The 25,362-nt window shown below is 34.8% G+C and overlaps 2 protein-coding genes across 2 annotated transcripts in view; one reads left to right on the top strand and one right to left on the bottom strand.

Annotated features, from left to right (window-relative positions):
* Window positions 1-17,876, bottom strand: part of ANKRD27 (ankyrin repeat domain 27) — a 393,642-nt gene extending 375,766 nt beyond the window's left edge. The window contains exon 1 of the mRNA XM_053701675.1: window positions 17,773-17,876. The gene's annotated coding sequence lies outside the window, so the exon portion shown is untranslated. The remainder of the gene's footprint in view (window positions 1-17,772) is intronic.
* Window positions 17,877-18,624: 748 nt separating this feature from the next.
* Window positions 18,625-22,120, top strand: RGS9BP (regulator of G protein signaling 9 binding protein). Its single transcript, XM_053695112.1, has one exon. It carries the CDS (start codon window positions 18,896-18,898, stop codon window positions 19,610-19,612), a length of 717 nt encoding a protein of 238 aa, XP_053551087.1. The 5' UTR covers window positions 18,625-18,895; the 3' UTR covers window positions 19,613-22,120.
* The last annotated feature ends 3,242 nt before the right edge of the window (window positions 22,121-25,362 follow it).

The raw sequence follows: 25,362 nt of genomic DNA, 5'->3' as shown, positions 1-25,362 counted from the left end.
TGTTCCTGTATAGGGCCATATAAAGCTTTATTATCAGTGTCATGTTCCTGTATAGGGCCATATAAAGCTTTATTATCAGTGTCATGTTCCTGTATAGGGCCAAATAAAGCTTTATTATCAGTGTCATGTTCCTGTATAGTGCCATATAAAGCTTTATTATCAGTGTCATGTTCCTGTATAGGGCCATATAAAGCTTTATTATCAGTGTCATGTTCCTGTATAGGGCCATATAAAGCTTTATTATCAGTGTCATGTTCCTGTATAGGGCCATATAAAGCTTTATTATCAGTGTCATGTTCCTGTATAGTGCCATATAAAGCTGTATTATCAGTGTCATGTTCCTGTATAGTGCCATATAAAGCTTTATTATCAGTGTCATGTTCCTGTATAGGGCCATATAAAGCTTTATTATCAGTGTCATGTTCCTGTATAGGGCCATATAAAGCTTTATTATCAGTGTCATGTTCCTGTATAGTGCCATATAAAGCTGTATTATCAGTGTCATGTTCCTGTATAGTGCCATATAAAGCTTTATTATCAGTGTCATGTTCCTGTATAGGGCCATATAAAGCTTTATTATCAGTGTCATGTTCCTGTATAGGGCCATATAAAGCTTTATTATCAGTGTCATGTTCCTGTATAGTGCCATATAAAGCTGTATTATCAGTGTCATGTTCCTGTATAGGGCCATATAAAGCTTTATTATCAGTGTCATGTTCCTGTATAGTGCCATATAAAGCTGTATTATCAGTGTCATGTTCCTGTATAGTGCCATATAAAGCTTTATTATCAGTGTCATGTTCCTGTATAGTGCCATATAAAGCTTTATTATCAGTGTCATGTTCCTGTATAGTGCCATATAAAGCTTTATTATCAGTGTCATGTTCCTGTATAGTGCCATATAAAGCTTTATTATCAGTGTCATGTTCCTGTATAGGGCCATATAAAGCTTTATTATCAGTGTCATGTTCCTGTATAGGGCCATATAAAGCTTTATTATCAGTGTCATGTTCCTGTATAGGGCCATATAAAGCTTTATTATCAGTGTCATGTTCCTGTATAGGGCCATATAAAGCTTTATTATCAGTGTCATGTTCCTGTATAGGGCCTTATAAAGCTTTATTATCAGTTTCATGTTCCTGTATAGGGCCATATAAAGCTTTATTATCAGTTTCATGTTCCTGTATAGTGCCATATAAAGCTTTATTATCAGTGTCTTGTTCCTGTATAGGGCCATATAAAGCTTTATTATCAGTGTCATGTTCCTGTATAGTGCCATATAAAGCTTTATTATCAGTGTCATGTTCCTGTATAGGGCCATATAAAGCTTTATTATCAGTGTCATGTTCCTGTATAGGGCCATATAAAGCTTTATTATCAGTGTCATGTTCCTGTATAGGGCCATATAAAGCTTTATTATCAGTTTCATGTTCCTGTATAGGGCCATATAAAGCTTTATTATCAGTTTCATGTTCCTGTATAGTGCCATATAAAGCTGTATTATCAGTGTCGTTCCTGTATAGGGCCTTATAAAGCTTTATTATCAGTGTCGTTCCTGTATAGTGCCATATAAAGCTTTATTATCAGTGTCGTTCCTGTATAGGGCCTTATAAAGCTTTATTATCAGTGTCATGTTCCTGTATAGGGCCATATAAAGCTTTATTATCAGTGTCATGTTCCTGTATAGGGCTTTATTATCAGTGTCATGTTCCTGTATAGGGCCATATAAAGCTTTATTATCAGTGTCATGTTCCTGTATAGTGCCATATAAAGCTTTATTATCAGTGTCATGTTCCTGTATAGGGCCATATAAAGCTTTATTATCAGTGTCATGTTCCTGCATAGGGCCATATAAAGCTTTATTATCAGTGTCATGTTCCTGTATAGTGCCATATAAAGCTTTATTATCAGTGTCATGTTCCTGCATAGGGCCATATAAAGCTTTATTATCAGTGTCATGTTCCTGTATAGTGCCATATAAAGCTTTATTATCAGTGTCATGTTCCTGCATAAGGCCATATAAAGCTTTATTATCAGTGTCATGTTCCTGTATAGGGCCATATAAAGCTTTATTATCAGTGTCATGTTCCTGTATAGTGCCATATAAAGCTTTATTATCAGTGTCATGTTCCTGTATAGGGCCATATAAAGCTTTATTATCAGTGTCATGTTCCTGTATAGGGCCATATAAAGCTTTATTATCAGTGTCATGTTCCTGTATAGGGCCATATAAAGCTTTATTATCAGTGTCATGTTCCTGTATAGGGCCATATAAAGCTTTATTATCAGTGTCATGTTCCTGTATAGGGCCATATAAAGCTTTATTATCAGTGTCATGTTCCTGTATAGGGCCTTATAAAGCTTTATTATCAGTTTCATGTTCCTGTATAGGGCCATATAAAGCTTTATTATCAGTGTCATGTTCCTGTATAGGGCCTTATAAAGCTGTATTATCAGTGTCATGTTCCTGTATAGTGCCATATAAAGCTTTATTATCAGTGTCGTTCCTGTATAGGGCCATATAAAGCTTTATTATCAGTGTCATGTTCCTGTATAGTGCCATATAAAGCTTTATTATCAGTTTCATGTTCCTGTATAGTGCCATATAAAGCTTTATTATCAGTGTCATGTTCCTGTATAGTGCCATATAAAGCTTTATTATCAGTGTCATGTTCCTGTATAGTGCCATATAAAGCTTTATTATCAGTGTCATGTTCCTGTATAGTGCCATATAAAGCTTTATTATCAGTGTCATGTTCCTGTATAGGGCCATATAAAGCTTTATTATCAGTGTCATGTTCCTGTATAGGGCCATATAAAGCTTTATTATCAGTGTCATGTTCCTGTATAGTGCCATATAAAGCTGTATTATCAGTTTCATGTTCCTGTATAGGGCCATATAAAGCTTTATTATCAGTTTCATGTTCCTATATAGGGCCATATAAAGCTTTATTATCAGTGTCATGTTCCTGTATAGGGCCATATAAAGCTTTATTATCAGTGTCATGTTCCTGTATAGGGCCATATAAAGCTTTATTATCAGTGTCATGTTCCTGTATAGTGCCATATAAAGCTGTATTATCAGTGTCATGTTCCTGTATAGTGCCATATAAAGCTTTATTATCAGTGTCATGTTCCTGTATAGTGCCATATAAAGCTTTATTATCAGTGTCATGTTCCTGTATAGGGCCATATAAAGCTTTATTATCAGTGTCATGTTCCTGTATAGTGCCATATAAAGCTTTATTATCAGTGTCATGTTCCTGTATAGTGCCATATAAAGCTTTATTATCAGTGTCATGTTCCTGTATAGGGCCATATAAAGCTTTATTATCAGTTTCATGTTCCTGTATAGGGCTTTATTATCAGTGTCATGTTCCTGTATAGGGCCATATAAAGCTTTATTATCAGTTTCATGTTCCTGTATAGGGCGTTATAAAGCTTTATTATCAGTGTCGTTCCTGTATAGGGCCTTATAAAGCTTTATTATCAGTGTCATGTTCCTGTATAGTGCCATATAAAGCTTTATTATCAGTGTCATGTTCCTGTATAGGGCCTTATAAAGCTGTATTATCAGTTTCATGTTCCTGTATAGGGCCATATAAAGCTTTATTATCAGTGTCATGTTCCTGCATAGGGCCATATAAAGCTTTATTATCAGTGTCATGTTCCTGTATAGGGCCATATAAAGCTGTATTATCAGTGTCATGTTCCTGTATAGTGCCATATAAAGCTTTATTATCAGTGTCATGTTCCTGTATAGGGCCATATAAAGCTTTATTATCAGTGTCATGTTCCTGTATAGGGCCATATAAAGCTTTATTATCAGTGTCATGTTCCTGTATAGGGCCATATAAAGCTTTATTATCAGTGTCATGTTCCTGTATAGGGCCATATAAAGCTTTATTATCAGTGTCATGTTCCTGTATAGGGCCATATAAAGCTTTATTATCAGTGTCATGTTCCTGTATAGGGCCATATAAAGCTTTATTATCAGTGTCATGTTCCTGTATAGGGCCTTATAAAGCTTTATTATCAGTTTCATGTTCCTGTATAGGGCCATATAAAGCTTTATTATCAGTGTCATGTTCCTGTATAGGGCCTTATAAAGCTGTATTATCAGTGTCATGTTCCTGTATAGTGCCATATAAAGCTTTATTATCAGTGTCGTTCCTGTATAGGGCCATATAAAGCTTTATTATCAGTGTCATGTTCCTGTATAGTGCCATATAAAGCTTTATTATCAGTTTCATGTTCCTGTATAGTGCCATATAAAGCTTTATTATCAGTGTCATGTTCCTGTATAGGGCCATATAAAGCTTTATTATCAGTGTCATGTTCCTGTATAGGGCCATATAAAGCTTTATTATCAGTGTCATGTTCCTGTATAGGGCCATATAAAGCTTTATTATCAGTGTCATGTTCCTGTATAGTGCCATATAAAGCTTTATTATCAGTGTCATGTTCCTGTATAGGGCCATATAAAGCTTTATTATCAGTGTCATGTTCCTGTATAGGGCCATATAAAGCTTTATTATCAGTGTCATGTTCCTGTATAGGGCCATATAAAGCTTTATTATCAGTGTCATGTTCCTGTATAGGGCTTTATTATCAGTTTCATGTTCCTGTATAGGGCCTTATAAAGCTTTATTATCAGTGTCATGTTCCTGTATAGGGCCATATAAAGCTTTATTATCAGTGTCATGTTCCTGTATAGAGCCATATAAAGCTTTATTATCAGTGTCATGTTCCTGTATAGGGCCATATAAAGCTGTATTATCAGTGTCATGTTCCTGTATAGTGCCATATAAAGCTTTATTATCAGTGTCATGTTCCTGTTTAGTGCCATATAAAGCTTTATTATCAGTGTCATGTTCCTGTATAGGGCCATATAAAGCTTTATTATCAGTGTCATGTTCCTGTATAGTGCCATATAAAGCTTTATTATCAGTGTCATGTTCCTGTATAGGGCCATATAAAGCTGTATTATCAGTGTCATGTTCCTGTATAGGGCCATATAAAGCTTTATTATCAGTGTCATGTTCCTGTATAGGGCCATATAAAGCTGTATTATCAGTGTCATGTTCCTGTATAGGGCCATATAAAGCTTTATTATCAGTGTCATGTTCCTGTATAGTGCCATATAAAGCTTTATTATCAGTGTCATGTTCCTGTATAGGGCCATATAAAGCTTTATTATCAGTGTCATGTTCCTGTACAGTGCCATATAAAGCTTTATTATCAGTGTCATGTTCCTGTATAGGGCCATATAAAGCTTTATTATCAGTGTCATGTTCCTGTATAGGGCCATATAAAGCTTTATTATCAGTGTCATGTTCCTGTATAGGGCTTTATTATCAGTGTCATGTTCCTGTATAGGGCTTTATTATCAGTGTCATGTTCCTGTATAGTGCCATATAAAGCTTTATTATCAGTGTCATGTTCCTGTATAGTGCCATATAAAGCTTTATTATCAGTGTCATGTTCCTGTATAGTGCCATATAAAGCTTTATTATCAGTGTCATGTTCCTGTATAGTGCCTTATAAAGCTTTATTATCAGTGTCATGTTCCTGTATAGTGCCTTATAAAGCTTTATTATCAGTGTCATGTTCCTGTATAGGGCCTTATAAAGCTGTATTATCAGTTTCATGTTCCTGTATAGGGCCATATAAAGCTTTATTATCAGTGTCGTTCCTGTATAGGGCCTTATAAAGCTTTATTATCAGTGTCATGTTCCTGTATAGGGCCATATAAAGCTTTATTATCAGTGTCATGTTCCTGTATAGTGCCATATAAAGCTTTATTATCAGTGTCATGTTCCTGTATAGGGCCATATAAAGCTTTATTATCAGTGTCATCTTCCTGTATAGTGCCATATAAAGCTTTATTATCAGTGTCATGTTCCTGTATAGTGCCATATAAAGCTTTATTATCAGTGTCATGTTCCTGTATAGTGCCATATAAAGCTTTATTATCAGTGTCATGTTCCTGTATAGTGCCATATAAAGCTTTATTATCAGTGTCATGTTCCTGTATAGGGCCATATAAAGCTTTATTATCAGTGTCATGTTCCTGTATAGGGCCATATAAAGCTTTATTATCAGTGTCATGTTCCTGTATAGGGCCATATAAAGCTTTATTATCAGTTTCATGTTCCTGTATAGGGCGTTATAAAGCTTTATTATCAGTGTCGTTCCTGTATAGGGCCTTATAAAGCTTTATTATCAGTGTCATGTTCCTGTATAGTGCCATATAAAGCTTTATTATCAGTGTCATGTTCCTGTATAGGGCCTTATAAAGCTGTATTATCAGTTTCATGTTCCTGTATAGGGCCATATAAAGCTTTATTATCAGTTTCATGTTCCTGTATAGGGCGTTATAAAGCTTTATTATCAGTTTCATGTTCCTGTATAGTGCCATATAAAGCTTTATTATCAGTGTCATGTTCCTGTATAGGGCCATATAAAGCTTTATTATCAGTGTCATGTTCCTGTATAGGGCCATATAAAGCTTTATTATCAGTGTCATGTTCCTGTATAGGGCCATATAAAGCTTTATTATCAGTGTCATGTTCCTGTATAGGGCCATATAAAGCTTTATTATCAGTGTCATGTTCCTGTATAGGGCCATATAAAGCTTTATTATCAGTGTCATGTTCCTGTATAGGGCCTTATAAAGCTTTATTATCAGTGTCATGTTCCTGTATAGTGCCATATAAAGCTTTATTATCAGTTTCATGTTCCTGTATAGGGCCATATAAAGCTGTATTATCAGTGTCATGTTCCTGTATAGGGCCATATAAAGCTTTATTATCAGTGTCATGTTCCTGTATAGGGCCATATAAAGCTTTATTATCAGTGTCATGTTCCTGTATAGGGCCATATAAAGCTGTATTATCAGTGTCATGTTCCTGTATAGGGCCATATAAAGCTTTATTATCAGTGTCATGTTCCTGTATAGGGCCATATAAAGCTTTATTATCAGTGTCATGTTCCTGTATAGGGCCATATAAAGCTTTATTATCAGTGTCATGTTCCTGTATAGGGCCATATAAAGCTTTATTATCAGTGTCATGTTCCTGTATAGGGCCATATAAAGCTTTATTATCAGTGTCATGTTCCTGTATAGGGCCATATAAAGCTTTATTATCAGTGTCATGTTCCTGTATAGGGCCATATAAAGCTTTATTATCAGTGTCATGTTCCTGTATAGTGCCATATAAAGCTGTATTATCAGTGTCATGTTCCTGTATAGGGCCATTTTAACACATGTAACAAATACAAATAACAAGGTTTTACTTTGGTAAACTAACCTTACTACTGTTGTGTACTGAATGGAATTTTATGTTTGCAAACATGGTACTGCCATTCATAAGCCTAGCATGAACACACTCAGTAAAGCTGCTGATCCTTCAGTTGAAAGGGATTCTATGAGTCTGTTGATTTAGGCTTTAATAATCATAAATTGGCTAAAACCTAAGCTATGATTCAATTGTATTTCTGTTTCTTCATTGCAGTGATTCTTGTAATGTAGTTGGCCTGCTACATCTCATTATTATATATACTGCTACCGCAATAAGTGCTTCTTAGGCATAGCACATCAATTATTAAAAAGACTGTGCAGCTACAGCATTTGCTCTTGCTGGCTCTTTTGAAAACAACTGAATCAACTTCAAGGAATCTAAATATTTCAGATCATCTGTACTAAATATCTGCATGTAGTGAAAGCACTAAAAGCTTTGGAATAAAGAAATTTAAGTACACACACACACAGATTTACAACGAACCCTGGCTACATACTTCAGATTCATTCAGTCATATCCTAATGCAGATATAGTCAGGCCTAAGCTCCACAAGAAATGGACAACTGGGAATTATCCTACCAAAGATGTAGCTCATTTTAGATAAATTGCCTATCAACCCTTTATAGAGTTTAGAGTATCCTGTAGAGAGCATTGCTCTAAACATATGTTTTATTTTCAGAAGAACTATAAAACATGCATTTGGTGCAATTTATCATTCAAACATAGGAGCCAATGATATAATACATACATTTACTTTAGATAACCAGGTAAACAGTTTTAAGATAGAGAGAAAATTAAACCAGTTTTATTGACAACTTCTAGGAGCCAGAATTTGTTTTAGATGGTAGCACAAAATGCATATATTATACATGCACACATTACACTTCAGTAATTAAAAGGGATAGAACAATACAAATTAAACTTGCAAGAATCAGATAGAGCATGTCATTTTAAAATACTTTTAAATTCACTTCTATTTTCAAATGTGCTTTGTTCTCTTGGTATCCATTGTTGAAAAATGAATATGCACATATCCTACACTAGTGGGAGCGTCCTTATTTTTGCCATGACACAGAGCATTAATTTACCCCATAGATGCATATTCCATTTTTAAATATACAATAGCAAAAGGTTGGGACCAATTCTCACAAATACATTTTTTTTAAAAGGGACATCACAACCAAAAATGTCAAAATATGAAAGGAGAAATAAGTAATAGGCAAAACACAGTGTATAATGTGAACTCTCAGTAAACAACTTAACCCAGTGGGTGCTAGAGAGGGCTCCCTCTGACAGCCAAAGGGTTAAATGAAAACCTATCTCCTCACTTCCTTGGGATGCTGTCATTTAGATTAGGTATCAGGTTATTAACCAGCACTGGTCTGACACAGGTTCTCCTGCTTGTCACTGCCAGTAGTCAGCTGGTCTTACACATTGCACTCCTGGTATTAGTATTTATACTAATAGATAGATAGTGATTTGGGGTGTTTCACCTGCTTATAATGAGGTTTACTCAGTTGTACACATAAGAACTATAATTCCCAGCATACCACACACATTTAAAAGTAGAAAATTTCAAGCAGCACATTATGAAAGTTCCTGTTAGAATGCCGCTGGGCAGAATGGCGTTATGCAAATATCAGACAGCATCAGGGCCCAAAATGCCATTTTTTTAGGTGTAAGCGGCACCCTAGCATGCAGAATAATTAAAGTGAAGGTAAAGTTTGGGCATCAAAGAATGATATTTAGAATCCTTTTACTGTCTTAAACCCAGTCGCTAAGTTTTTTTCAATAAATTTATTTTTTACATTATTTATATACTTATATTTTTATGCTCATTGCCTTGCGATTCTCCTCCCACTCACCATTTCCGGCTTTGTTAGACAGTGACGTATAGAGCGGTCCCACCCGCTCTATACGTGTCTACTAGGCTCGTGCACATCGAGCATCTAACAACGGCGCATGCGCATCCTGACTTCACTCTCACCTTTGCGCATGCGTTAATCCCGGTCATCGGTCAATGTGGACGCGCTCGCTTTGCTAGTATGAACTAAAAGAACTTAGGCATGCTCAGAATGAAACATCCACTGATTACGTCAATTGACGGCCGCCTAACGGCCAAAGAATCAATTGGATGTTTAGACAACGTGATCGTTGTTTGGGAAAAAAAAAACAATATTATGGGTTGATTTTAAAATAGCAGAATCGATGCAAAATATATCAAATATCTAAGGTAATATTGATGAATGAACATAATGTTTATTTGGCTTGATATATTGATTGATTTATTGCACACCAGTTTAGTTTACCTTCACTTTAAGATTTGAAATATATCCTATTTGTCCGTTAGGAAAAATGTTAATGTTAGATTCTCAAAAGCTAGCATTGCATCAGTAAAGAAAGAATTGTTTGAATAAAAATGACTGTATACCGTCACCTCTGGCAACTCAGTAAGCTTTTACTCCTAATAAAGAATGTAGTGAAATATCCTTAAAAAGCTAAACTGTTTGATATTACATATTGAAGAGAAGGGTAAACCTTTCAAAAAATAAATATTAAAAGAAACATTAAAAAGGTACATGACTCCCAAAATGTTTCTTTCATGATTCAGATGGACTATACAATTTTAAACAACTAATTTACTTCATTCTGTTATCTTTTGTTGAAAAGCATACCTAGGTATGCTCAGGAGCATCAATGCAATACTAGCTGCTGATTGGTGCAAATTTGATAATAATTACAGATGCTTAAAATTATATGCTGTATTTGAATCATGACAGGAACATTTTGGGTTTCATGTCCGTTTGACACATTCAAAGCAGAGCCATTTAACAACACTGTGCTAGAAATGTTTGTTTGATTATCATTAAATTTACAAATAAAATGTCAACTTTTTTCTTTGAGGTGCCCATACAAATTGTACCCTGTTTTTTTCAACAGAAATACCATAGTATGGAAAACGTCACTATATGACATGCAAACTAAAACAAATTACACTATCTATAGCTTACATTGTAAACAACATCACAGTAGTCAATATTTTCTAAATATTTCAAACACACATTGCATGGTCCCACATTCAGCTCATCTTACCAAAATTAAAGTTTTTTTTATTACCAATATAGTTAAATTTTTAAAAAATAAAAATAAAATCAGATGATTTTTTTTCTGCACTGTATGCTTGTCATCTTACAATTTATACAGAAAATTAGTAAGGCATTAAACCATACATATATTAGATATATTTTAAACTAGACAAAATTCTGATTTTGCAAAGAGGTGGCACTCAGCTTAGCAAAAATATTGAGGGGGGAACATTAGTTGTACCTAAAATCATCTTATACAGAATTTCACAAAATATCAATATTTATTTTAAATCCTGTATCTTTTTAACCCCTTCCCATTAAAACGGCATGGAGCGTCCTAGCAGTTTGTCTGTCCTGAAACCATAGACACTTCTTAAATAAGATTGCATGCTGGAGAGACCCCCTGACCCGATCCCATCATTGAAATCACACAATAGCATGACAGATCACATGATTTTAATTTTTACTTATTTGTTTACATCTGAACTTTGTTCCAAAGTGGACAAATAAGTCCAAGCACGAATGGGTTAATTAGTTCAGCAAAAATGGATCTATGAGCCCTAACAAACACAAAAAAATAGGCTAGCAGTTACTTCCGGGTTACTGTTATTACTAAGACAATCATTTGTTAGACATGAAACTCCTTATTTAAAATGTGAGACTTTTCAATGAAGTGTCATGATATATATTTTTATAGTGAAGGGGTAAATAAAGGCCTCTTAGAAAATCGCTAAAACAATACTGAGAGTTATTGGTCAATGTTATGAAAATCACTTGGCAGCTGGACAGGCACAGGACCAGTCACGATTGCTGCTTTCAAATAAGGAGTTCCAAGTTTGTCTAGGAATTTTGAGTGGCAAAATAGGTGATACCCCACCCCCTAATGTTGTTCCATATACCTATGGTTCTGTTAGGTGATTGTTCTTATAGAGACACCTGAACATGTGACCCCTCCATTGAAAGATGGGCCTCTCCTCTTTCATGAAAGGGCTACTTTCCCCACTGTATTATTATTTTGGCCTGTTAAAGACCCTTTAAAAGCCCAGGGTACTGTAAAAGGCACCTAAAAAGGTGATGGTAATTTCTATGCAAATCACTGAAAGGGCAGATTAATAGGGCTTTTAATAAAGTTCTCAAAATCTAGTACTATGATTTCCTCAGAATCTAGAGCACAGTGTATTAATTTTGCACTGTGTTCCAGGAGTGGGATGTGTATATCACTTGGACATTTTATTGTAATAATTAATATATAGCTTCCAAATGTGTTAAAGGGACAGTCTAGTCCAAAATAAACTTTCATAATTTCAGATAGTGCATGTAATTTTAAACAACTTTCCAATTTACTTTTATCACCAATTTTGCTTTGTTCTCTTGGTATTCTTAGTTGAAAGTTAAACCTAGGTAGAGTCATATGCTAATTTCTTAGACCATGAAGGCCGCCTCTTATCTGAATGCATTTTGACAGTTTCTCACCACTAGAGGGCATTAGTTTATATGTGTCATATCAATAACATTGTGCTCACACATGTGGAGTTATTTAAGTCAGCACTTATTGCCTGAAATGCAAGTCTGTCAAAAGATCTGAGATGAGGCAGTCAGCAGAAGCTTAAATAAAATGTAATTACAGAAGTAAAAAGTATATTTCTATAACTTTGTTGGTTATGCAAAACAGGAGAATGGTAAATAAAAGGGATTCATTATTTTATTTTTTATTTTTTAAACAACATTTTTTGGCATTTACTATCCCTTTAAATATGTTTGTTGCAAACTATGCATTTAAAAAGGTGAGGGGTAAAATGATACCATAAAGCAGGAAATTATATGGATATACAAACAAGCTTCAAAATGCATCAACTTGTTGCTACATTTTCTGATTATTTCCATTTCCTAATAGTAACACTTTAAAGGGACAACAATCTGATTGGCACAGCTACAAAAGCATCGTTATCACTATTCTAGTGTATCATCTCCTGTGCTTTAAACTTTAAAAGATATATATATAAATCATATATGATAATGTAGAGTAAAGCCATCTCCAAGCTCCTTGCGCACTCTAACCAAAAATGAAACCGCATTCATAAGAGCCAGCAATATGAGCAATCTTCTTGTGCAGGGTGCAAGAATACTTAGGCTCCCAGGTGGCTGCCCTTAGTTTGAAGATGTGAAGCTTCACCAGCCACCACCTGTAAGGGGTTAAAATAAGAGACCTACAGGCACAGGAGGAAATAGCAATAGTAACCAGGCAATTGCAGTTCTGTACCTAAACCAAATACAGAGTTAAAGGGACATGAAATATTTTTTTCTTTTTATGATTCAGATAGAGCATAATTTTGAACAACTATCTAATTAAAATCTATTATCAAATTAGCTTCATTATCTTTGTATCCTTTGCTGATGGCGCAGCAATGCACTACTGGGAGATAGCTGAACACATGAATCAGCAAATATGTGCAGCCACCAATCACCAGCTAGCTCCCTGTAGTGCATTGCTACTCCTGAGCCTACCTAGGTATGCTTTGTGCTGTCTGAACCAGGGGTGGGTTTGTTTTCAATTAAAATTATTTAAAGGGATATGAAACCCAATGTTTTTCTTTAAATGATTTAGACAGAGCAGACCATTTAAAAAAAAAAAAAATTCTAATGTATTTCTATTATCAAACTTGATTAGTTCCCATGATATTCTTTGTTGAACAGATACCTAGGTAGGCATCTGGAGCACTACATGGCAGAAGATAGTGGTGCCCTCTAGTGCTCTTGCAAATGAATAACATTCTTACAAAACTACTGCCATATAGAGCTCCGGAAATAGGTCAACTCCTAAGCATAGGTCCTTGCTTTTCAACAAAAGATTCCAAGAGAACAAGATACAAAAAGAGATAATAGAAGAAAATTAGAATGACGTTTAGAATCACATGCTCTATCTGAATCATGAAAGAAACAATGTGGGCTTTGTATCCCTTTAAATCACAATTGAAATCACTAATCAGTCAGACTCAATTTAAATCATGGTTTTCTACATAAAGACTCCTACTAGCTGGTTGTTACTGCTCTTCCCTCTTCACACTTAGCTCCTTGTGCAATTTTCTATTCATGGATACTTGGCACTTAAAGGGCTACTAAAGTCATAATTAAAATATCATGATAACGAAAATGCATGCAATTTAAACTACTTTCCAAAATACTTCAATTACCAAACTGTACACAAGGTTTGTATATGCACACTTTCTGAGGATCCATCTCCTTCTGAGCATGTGCAAATGTACACAGGGAAATTAAAAGTCATTGTCTTTTTCTTGTATATTTGTCAAGTATTCAATTGTACTGTATTTAGTGGTCCTTTCAGGGGTGAGGGTTGATTCTGTGTACATAGATTTGCAGAGGAACTATGAGATAAAGGTATTTTTGCTGTGAAGAGGCGGCATGTTATCGCTGCAAACACATTCACAGTTTTGAAAAATGCAAGTAATTGTACTCCTATTATCAAATGTTCTGTATTCTCTTGGTATCTTTATTTGAAAAGCAAGAATGTAAGTTTAGATGCCGGCCCATTTTTGGTAAACAACCTTGGTTGTTCTTGCTGATTGGTGGATAAATTCACCCACCAATAAACAAATGCTGTCCAGCGTCCTGAACCATTAATTGGCTGGCTCCTTAGCTTAGATGCCTTCTTTTTCAAATAAAAATAGCAAGAGAACAAAGAAAAATTGATAATAGGAGTAAATTAGAAAGCTGCATGCTCTATCTGAATCACGAAAAAAAAAAATTGGGTTCAGTGTCCCTTTAATCCCTTCAGGACAGGGGCAAGTGTTGAAAATCGGGAAAAAAAAGTTATGATGTAAACATTTCAAGGAAACTGGAAGTCATGTGTTAATCTATCGGATCATGAGTCCCCCAATCAGATTTAATATTTTGTAAAAGCAGAATGGAACAGGATGACAAAAAGGTTAGGACGTTTAATGCCGTCCTAATGGCGTTAAAGCACAGTGCCAACAGTATGAGCCCTAACCGCGTGGCTTGCTTCAATATTTAATATCCTTTTGTCAACTCCTGAAAACTCAATATCCATTTCAAATCATTAAAATATATCAAAACTGTAACTTGCCAGTACATGAATTTACCAAATTTCTAGGGATATGAAAAACACAAAAAAAAAATTGACTCATACAGAGCATACATTTTTAAAAAGTTTCCAATTTACTTCTATAATCAAACTTGCTTTGTACCGATGGTATTCTTTGCTAAAGAGATACATAGGTAGGTGTCTGTAGCGCTACATAGCAGGAAATAGTTCTCCTATCTTGTACACTTGCAAATAGATCAAATTCTTGCAAAACTGCTACCATATAGTGCCCTAGACAATCCTGAAGCTTACGTTCCTGCTTTTCAACAAAAGATACCAAGGGAAAAAGAATTTAAATATTAGAAGTAAAATTAGAAAGTTGTTTAAATTTGCATGCTCTATCTGAATCAAGAAAGAACAATGCTGGGTTTCATGTCACTTTATTTATTCAATCAGGAAATTAGGTACACAGAATTCTGTACCCCTCTCCAGTTTTTCTTTTCAATAACATTGTATAGGACACCTCAATTAATGGCATATTCTCAGTTTCACCATCCTGAACCGCTTAGCTATGCACAAAGACTCATCAGAATATGTGAACAGTAACTAAAAAAAAAAAAAAAAGGTCATTCAAATTCAGGACTTCATCCCAAAGGGTTCAAGGTTCTTATATTGAATCTATTTTCAGCATTGATGTGTAATGTGCGTTGGCAGATAATCTGATTTGTGTAACGGAGACTATACATTTAGGATATGAAATAAAATGACCTAGAATATTGACAGGACAAATTATTATTATAACTAGACTATTATTTATTAACCAGCACAGACAGAATTATTATAACTAGATTATTTATTAACAAACACAGATCTCATGTGATGAAGAATTACAACAGATGTGTTAAGCAAAGCAGATAGCTGCTTGTAGATAGAGAGCACGTCAGGATGTTCCAGATCAACATCTTTACCATCCAATACTTATTTACCTAATATTCTGTGACCTCCAAACTTGGCTTCCAAATTAATAGTCAGAAGATGGACACATTTTATTTAAAAAAAAAAAAAAAAAAAAAAAAAAGCATATAAGCTGTTGGAAAAAGTCCAAACAGATGACCAGGGGGCACTTGAGTATTTTGATTCTTTAGGTTAAATGTATCATTATTGCCAGTTATTTGTAGAGCACCAACCATCAGATGACACAATATCCTTTTCTTAAGCCAAGCAAAATAAAAGATAATCTTGTCTATCTAAAAAAAAAATTTTTTTAAAAAATGGTTTTATTGCACTATTGTTTGGATATAACTATGTGTTTAACCACTACAAAGCGATTAAAGGGACACTCAAGTCAAAATAAAACTTTTATGATTCGGATAGAGCAGGCAATTTTTAAACAACTTTCCAATTTACTTCCATTAACAAAATGTGCACAGTCTTTTTTTATATTTACACTTTTTGAGTCACCAGCCCCTACTGAGCATGTGCAAAAAAAAAAAAATCACAGAATATACATACATGCATTTGTGATTGGCTGAAGGCTGTCACATGATACAGTAGTGAAAATAGACATAACTTTGGCTGCGTTCGGGCACCGTTCCAACCGAACTGGGACTCGCTTCAAGTGTTTCCTTCACACTTGCAAGTGAGAGGCTGGGCGTTTTTTGAGCGCTCTGCTGACTTAAGTCCCAGCTCTTCCAGCGTGCTGGAAAAGCTGGGACTTTTCAGAGCAAGCTCAGACGCTTGGCAACATGGCAGCCTCCACACACGTGTTGCTGTGGAGGCTGCCATGTTTTTATAAAGCAGCAGAGGAGGCGGATAAGCCTGACAGCAGCACTTAGTATAGGGCAAAGTGGAGATAGGTTATGTAACCTATCTCCACTTTGCCCTATACTAAGTGCTGCTGTCAGGCTTATCCGGTGTTATGCCGAGAATGGTTTCCCCAGTTTTTCTGGTTTCCCCTGCCTCTCTGCAAACATCGGAACTCTGACCCACCTCCATTCAGTTGCTCTCAGCTCAGCCCCTGTAGTTTAACCTGCCCCATGTGAGTGATGGGAGCTGCAGCCCTTATATCTTTATTTATTATTAGTTGAATGGGGCAGGATAAGCTACAGGGGCTGAGCTGAGAGCAGCTGAATGGAGGTGGGGTCGGAGTTCCGATGTTTGCCGAGAGGCAGGGGAAACCATTCTCGGTATAACAACGGTGTTGTGTAACAATGCTACAAGGAAGCTTAGAAAAAACGTTCGCATGTGCAAAGTCCATTATTGTGCAGCAGATCCCTTTGTGCATGCGAAAGTTTTTTCTAAGTTCCCTTGCTTGTGACGTCACTTAGCGCCACATCATCGCTGGAAGTGAAGCGCCTCCCCTAGCTCCTGAGCGCTGCCCGAACGCGGCCTTTGAATGTTTGTCAGAAAGAAAAAAAAATCTACTACTCATTTGAATTTCAGACTAAATGCTATTACATTGCCTTTGTATCATGCATGTGTTGTTTATGCAAATCTGTCGTATTTACTGGTCCTTTAAGTCAGCTCCAGACTACTAATGTACCACTGAGATCTAGTTGAACAATTCTGATGAGCCAATAGCAACAGGCGTATGTGTGTAACCAAAAATCAACAACAACTTCCCAGTAGTGAATTGCTCATCCTGACCCTAAGCTATTTATGATTTTGGTATGCTTTTCAACAGAGGATGCCAATAGAACAAAATACATTTGATAATACACTGTCTGAGCCATGAAAGTTTATATTTGACTTTCATGTCCTTTTAAAGAAATCTTATCATCATAGACTGATCAGAAAAAACGTAAAGAACAGTTCTTGCCTTAAAATTATTCATTATTACAGCTTATTTATGAGAAATGTGACAATACATTCCCCATTTGTCCCACATCGTTCTTACCACTCCAAAATAAGTTACACTGCATCTACATTTAAAATAGTAAATGCAATTTAAAAAAACAAAAAAAAACTCTCACAAGACATCATTTGGATTCCCTGTGGCTGAAATAAGAATTTCTCAAACCACATCAAATCAGGAATATAAAGTTAAAAATGACAAATTTATTTTGGAGTTTAACAAACTTCAGGATTAACAAATAGTAACTTTATTTAGAACACTTGCACATAAACTCCTAGATTACGATGACAGCAATGTAAATTCTATAAAACATAAATACATTTTATACTTTGGCCCTAGAATGCATCCCAAACCAGTTAAGAATCTATGTGCACAAACCAATGGGGCATATCTTATACGTACTGCCCATTTTATGACTTTTAACCCTTTAATGTGTGAAATAAAGTTGTGAAAGTATGTAGTACTCACCTAACAAAAATGACAAATGTATTTGAGATGCTAGCAGACCGATCCAAGCCAAATTATTAGCCCGAGCTCCTATCATCTGCCAACCTTCCCCAAGTACAGCTCGGAGCAGGACTGAACAACACTGCAGACAACCAATAGCTGCGACTGTTGCCTTTGAATGACTTCCCTGAAGACCTATTAAAACTTGACAAAGGCTGGCATCTGTACTGAAGATACCAAAGAAAACGTAGGAGCCAGGGACCCACAAACTATTTACGCCATATTTGATTATGGAAATATTTTTCTAGATATGTAAAAAAACATACTAAATGTTCTGTAAAATATATTCAAACAAAAAAATATAATTTATTTCATATTTCACCGTAAAATCTATATAAGATTATATTTTATTTAACCGCTCCGAAGATTGAGAATGAAAAACATTGCATTTTAACTGATTTGCTAATGTTATTTATATAATTTTATTTTTTTTAAGACAAGAGACTTGCAGCCTACGCCTCTGTAAATGCTAGTGGTTAAAATGTGAATTGCCCTTCACAAATATGGACGCTGCTCCTGTTTCACTGGTTGCATGCACGCAGGTCTCCAGTTCAGCAGTGTTGTCCTCACGTGACTCGTGCAGGTGCTGGGTATTTCAGGATCTGCATTCTGCAGCTCATTGAGCTGGATGGGCTTGGACAGCTCCCTGCTGTGGATCAGGATGTTGAAGTCAAAACCATGGTAATTTTTAGAGCTGACATTGACTTGGAAATTTAATTTTTTTCACGGAATTCAGATTTTCTGTTGATATTTTTATTACATGGATGTGTTATTTTATTTTTATTATGTTTTAAATACCATGGAGAACTTATTTCATTTGTGCTGACCTTCTACGGATTTCTTTACTTGTTTGGAAAGTATTCTGCTATAATTTTTCCACTGCTTATTTTTGTTTGTTTGCTTTTTTATCAAAGCTTAAGAATTGTGAAATGAGCTTTGACTTAAAAGGTTGATTAAATGGGACACAAAATGGGAAACTGGACTAAAGACCTTGTTCTCTTGGTTTTATGGACCTAGTCTAAAGCACATTTAATCTTGCCAATTTTTATCAGCATCTGACAAGTTGTAAGGAATCATTGGGACCATGCTGAAAGAGGAGTGCAAAGCTTTGCTGGATGCTCTGAACAAGGTAACAGCATGCTATAGACATCTGGTTCTCACCATAGGTGGGACCTCGGATACTCAGAACTTGCGTGAAGAATTAAAGAAGACTAGACAAAAAGCCCAAGAGTTAGCAGTGGCTAACAGAAATAAGCTGACCAACACACTCAAGGACAAAAGCTTAAGCAAGGAAGACAAAGCTGAATTTGAAAGGCTGTGGGTCATCTTTTCTACATGTATGGAGATTTTAGAGACGGATATGAGACGAGCTTTAGAGTTGGGGCAAGAATTCCCACTGAATATACCCCGAAAACACCTTATACAGACTGGTATGAGTGGGGGGACCTCTGGGGTTGCTGCCAGAGCAATGAGTGTGCAGAACATGAAATATGATGCTGAACATAATATAGATGTGATGGACCTTAAAGATTTAGAGAATGAGATCAATCAGGTTGATGAGATGATCTATGAGATGGAGATGAAGGTCAGTGTTCCTCAGTGGACTGTAGAAGCCAAACAGAACCCAGGTGCTGAACTTAAATCTGCCACAAGTGCAGGGGCTTCTTCTCCTGGTGTCATCTCTGTAGATGACCATAATAAACCTGTTTGTGATCTCAGCAAACTTCTAGCTGGAGTGGTTTTCAGTTCTGTTCTTATTCTTGCTATTATATTAGCTGTGTGTGTAGTAAAACTCTCTTAAGTATAAAAAGCTGCTGTTGGTAATGGTCTCCCAAAGAACAGTGGTCTATTGATATACATTTAACCAAACATTTCATTATCCATCACTGGCAAATTCTCAGCTGGATTTGGATGTTGATATACCCTAGAAGAATACAGCTTCAAACATGAACTATTGTTGAAATGCCTGAATACTAAATTGTGTGTTTCTATCTCATTGTATCTAATCCCTTTCTACTTGAGGGATGAGCTGCCTTTTGCACTATAAGGAGTTGACACTAAACCATCATACGTATTATATTTTATATTGTTAAATAGTGAGAATGATGTACTATAGTTGTGTGTATATATTACACACACACAGTGTGCTAACAGCTGCAGTGTTATAGATAATATTATTGCTGTTACAGAATTACCTAAGTGTTATTCTTTGAGACAATGTAAATTCAAAACAGACGCAACAGAGACAAAAAAGGTTACTCAATGTTGACTGCATTAATGTACATTTTTAGAGGATATAAGCTTTGGTGGCTGGTTTACAGAATCTTATTCCAAATGCCATCTTATCATTTGCACTAAACCACTGAATCCTTAAAGCACAAATATTCATATATTGTACTATAGGAAATAAGCACAAGACAGTTACATGAAATTATCTAGAATGCTTATTATACATGTATTGACTAACAATTTGCATTAAGTATCACTATTTTTAGATCTTCATTCAGATAGGCTAATATCACAATGTTCTGTAATGATCAATGCTGTTTTGCAAGAGTATTCTCATGTTGCCTTTATATTCACAGATGGGAGGGAAACTTACAAGTACCCTGAATTAGTGGCGCTCAATCAATTTTCTTTTCAAAGTAGTATAGTGTTTTTACATATATGTTTACATAGAATTATACTAATAAAAAAATAGGACCCATAAATACATTTTATCAACCATTAAGCATAGGATTTGTGTAGTCCCTTTCCTTTGCAATAATTATATAATTTGGACATGATCATTTACAAGCAGAGTTTGCAGAGAATGTTCCATTGAGCTTGCCCCAATTATTATTTATAGCAAACCTTTCAGGAGGCTGTTATATAACCATATAAAAGCTATAACGGCAGTGCAAGACCCATATCTTGTGCCAGTTGCAACATTACCATATATGTCTATTGCCGGAAGGGTTTAATGACTACCCTTTCTCAGACACAAAGTAGCTTGTAAGTGCCACAGAAATAATGTTGACTCTGTTTATGTTCTGTGCATGAAAAATGCCTTTTAAGATCCACCTTATCTTTGGAGATTTGTGTTTTTTGGACCCTTTGACTTGCACATGTAACCCTCATGCCCCATTTTTGTTGTGAATAGTTTAATAGAGTGCCCAATAGTGTAATTGTATTGTGTTTCAATTGTAATTAGTCATTGTATTTTGTGCATTTAAAGGGACATTAAAGTTGTATTCTATATATACATAGCATATATTAGCTATTACAGATGGCACTTGTAGCAGATACAGGTTTTAAAAAGCATTTCAAATTTTGATTATTTTAAATTCTGGGGATACACATCTTGAGTAAGTTGTATCATATCTCGTTTTGTTATGGTAAATTAAGGACGTGTAAATGATGTCCTGCACTGATCACGCCATTTCTGTGTAGCATGTTGTAGGGTTATGTTTTTGAAGTCTACAGGATGCTCCCCAGCCCCATTTGAAGAAGAAAAAAAAAAGTGGCAAAAAAATATATAAATACATTGCAAACGTTTTATTCTTAAACACAATGATTAATTAAACATTTTACGTGCAATTCTTTTTTGAGTTAAATGTCCCTTTTTAATTTGTAAAAACTCTTACACTTTTGAAATTCAGCTTAGAGAATAGGTGCAGTAAAGGTTAACTTAAATATCTAACTTATTCAATTACTGAAGCAACCATGTATATGTTTGTGTTATTTTAACCCACCCTCTGTGAGGGAAACTGTTTCCAAAGTACAAAAGTCAATTTCTGTGAATTTTATTTATGTATTTTCCATCAGATATATTTTAAAGGGACATGAAACCTCTCTTTTGTGAATGAGATAGAGAATACAATTTTTAACAACTTTCCAATTTATTTCTATTTATTTTCTTCATTCTTCAGATATCCTTTATTGAAGACTTTGCAACAAGTGAGACAATTACACAAGGCATATATGTGTAGCCACCAATCAGCAGCTACTGGGAATATTTAGATATGCTTTTCAACAAAGGATATCAAGAGAATAAAGCAAATTAGATAACAGAAGTAAATTGGAAAGTTGTTTAAAATTGTATGTTGTATTGGAATCATTAAATAAAATATTTGGGTATCATGTCCCTTTTTAAGGTCAATTAAATCTTTTTATGATGTTCTTAGGAATAGTTTATTAAATGTTTTATGAGCATTTTATTTGGTGCTTTATAACTTCACCGAAAGCCTCTGAGATGGTTGCCAATTCACTCAATTCGTTGTCAAAATGTAATATGTATAATAGAAAATAAATAATTCTTTTATATAAATTAGCTATCGCAACAGTCAAGTGTTTATCTACATTTTTGTCACAGAAATGTTTCCGAGTACATTGAATAAACCAAAGTAAAGTGGCCCAGAAATGAATGATGATTGAGGGGTTTTTCTAGTTAGTTACTTCAGTGGACACTGATGTCACATGACTTTATCATATACTCTATACTTGTACTCACAGAAAATCCGTTATTGCAAGTATGGAAAATCATTAAGACACAAACACAGTTTAAAAACTTTCCCTTCATCTTCTCATCAAGAGAGTAAAATGTCTTAGCATTTATGTAATAAACTACATTTATAGGCACTCTCAGCATCTTAGTTGTCAAACTTCAAAGATGAAGGTAATTACAGCTTTCCTATTCAAGGAACACATTGATAGTACAGTACTATAATACTCTAAATCCTTAGAGCATTTTATAATTGCAAGCATGTCCCATAAAGGAGCCCCAATGTATTATTTCTCCTGGGAAGGGCACGGTTGGTGAACTAGATAGGGGTGCTATACGCACGTAGCCTCAAATCACTTGCTGTGTCCTACTGAGGACTAACACCAGAGTGTGTGTTGCCTAACTGTGCATGTAACCTTTTTGCTGGAGTATTAATAAAATGCTGTAATGCATAAGCCTCTTATATTATTGCTGCTTTGAGTTGGCAAAAGTCTCGTTACCTCACAGCCTTGCCGTTTTTGTATTTTTTTTTTTTATTATTTTTGTTTATATATCCACATTTTTAAATGGGAATATATTCACTTTACATGTTATTCATACACGTTCCTTATCCTGGGGAATATATATATATATGTGTATATATATATATATATATTGTGAATAAAGTATGGTTGTTTATTTGGCTCAACAGCTTTATCGTCTTTTTCAACTTAGTATGGCTTGCAAAAAGTCATATACAATGCCGCATCCCAGACAGCCTTAAATCCACAATCATGGGCGGTATCTGATATCTCATTGGTTGAGGTCAGATTTACACGTGATTTTAAGACATAAAAAATAATAAAAACAGAATATAATATATTAGAAAGGTAACAAATAATTATTATATTTTATCTAAGCTAAAACATATTTAACAATTGTTAAACAAATAAATAAATAACATTATTTCAAAAGAACAGTGTAAACCAATCCTGAACCGTTCTGTTTCTCAGTTCCCTTTTAGAGTTGTCATCTGTATAGGAGTTCCCAAACAGGTTCGTTTCTGTATATCGTAGTCACATGATGTTATTCATCCAGTAGTTTAAGCGGATAGTTGTTAGTTCAGAAAATGTATTCAAATGAGTCCCGTATTGAACTAGACCATTAAAAATTTCACCAAAAGAAAAAGATATATTTGTTAAATTATTGTGTATAAAAAGTCTTTTTGAATGGATACAATTATGTATTTATTTATGTAATATTTTTTTTTATTGGGATTCACTTTAAGGCATACAATATTGAAATGTCAATACATATTATAAAAAGAAATAATTTCAAAACATCACGTCAATGAACAAGCTTAAATAAAAATTGAAGTTGTAAGACATTTGTGAGATAAGGTCGTGTAAATAATGCCTATCAAACTATTTACCCTCTAAATAACTATAGGCCACTCTTGGACCTTTATAAAACATAAACAATATATTAAGTCCAGAAAGGTAATTGGAAATAGTACAAGATCTCTCATGGGTCTCAATCTGTGAATCTTATTTTTCCTATTTTAAGGGAAGGGGTTATCAATTAACGCTTATGCATTTCAAACATCAATAATTTATCGCCTTCTAGGTATATGAAGGTGATCCACCAAATATAGGCATATATAACAAAAATAGTAATAATAGATTATTTGTCATTCTATCTATTCTTTTTCTATACAAACAATGTGTTGGTCCTACTGTAAAGGCTAATCAGACTTTTAAAAAAAAAATTAGGATCACCAAGAAAAATAATGATTGAGAAATTAAATAGGTAATTGAAAAGTTTCTATAGGATTCAGTTTCCTTTGCTTACGAAGTAAGCTCAGAGGTATAAAGAAGGGGAGGGATAAGGAATGGGGGGACGGAGTCATCATAAACTCATGTCAGGGTTAGGGGTAAAAAGAAAAGGATATTTTAGCACTGGGCTGACAAAAAAATGGTACAGGACTATCCATTGTATCTCCCCTCAGGGGTTGTTGTCGCCACTGGACGGAGACGGAAAAGGGGTATTGGATATGACCCACTCCCTCTCACGGAGTGGGAAAGGGTGAGGGGGAGATATTTTTGGACCAGATGTAAACTAGAATGGAGTGTATATATGGACAAGGGCTATGGAATCCTATAGAGAAATGTATATACTATGAAAGAAAATACATAAGGTTAAGTATGGGGGGAAGAATTGACGAATACGCAGCTCAATATTTCTCCAACCCTAGTACAAGGCTGTAACATATATACTCTCTTCTATAAATTAATAGCATTGAGTCTAGGTTAGGGAAGATATCATGATAATCTTTCATTAGTAGTATATTAGGGTACCATGTCAATGGAGGATATCCAAAATTTCCCCAGAGGGTGATATCAAATAAAAGCTGTGGGACACATATGTTGGTGAGATAGTGTCCTCTTAGACTAAATATAATTGAATCAGATCCTGGTGTGGGTTAAACAATATATTAAATGAACTGACCATTGTTGCATATGCAAATATATAACTGTCAGAACAGGATTGGCATTGGGGTATGTCTATCCCAATATAAAGTAACACATAGCAGTCAAAAAATAGTCTCTGCAAAATGAATAGTACATATATAATGTTAGATGGGGTTGTTATCCTGTCTCCCTAGAATCTAGGGAACATAATAATTTAATATTAAACTTGGATTTACATGACAACCCCGTATGTAAGAGATACTGGCAGGAATTGTCATATAATATGTACTTACCAAATATATTCAGGTAACTATGAAATTGGAGATTAAAGCAATAAGTATATTATCAAACTCTAAAAACTTATTTAAGAAACATCAAAACTAACATGTCTGCCTTACAAATATTTGTAGATGAGAAAGTAAATTGTAAGAACGAATATAATTGCAAAATAAGTTTTCCCTCCAAGATATGAGGTAGCTTTCTGTTCGATTTCCTCAAATAATATATGGTAAACATGTGCATTAGCATAGTAATCGTGATACTGCAATTTTATATCAACCTGTATCCGGAATATAAGCTGAAAAGTAATAAAAAAACAACCTCTTCCCCTAATGGGAA

Source organism: Bombina bombina, chromosome 1, assembly GCF_027579735.1.
Source record: "Bombina bombina isolate aBomBom1 chromosome 1, aBomBom1.pri, whole genome shotgun sequence".
Lineage (NCBI taxonomy): Eukaryota > Metazoa > Chordata > Amphibia > Anura > Bombinatoridae > Bombina > Bombina bombina.
The sequence above is the reverse complement of the archived record's forward strand: the minus strand, read 5'-3'. Positions and strand labels throughout refer to the sequence as shown.

Excerpts from the sequence above, each read along its gene's own strand:
- RGS9BP (XM_053695112.1), top strand. The coding sequence starts at position 18,896 with ATGCTGAAAGAGGAGTGCAAAGCTTTGCTGGATGCTCTGAACAAGGTA.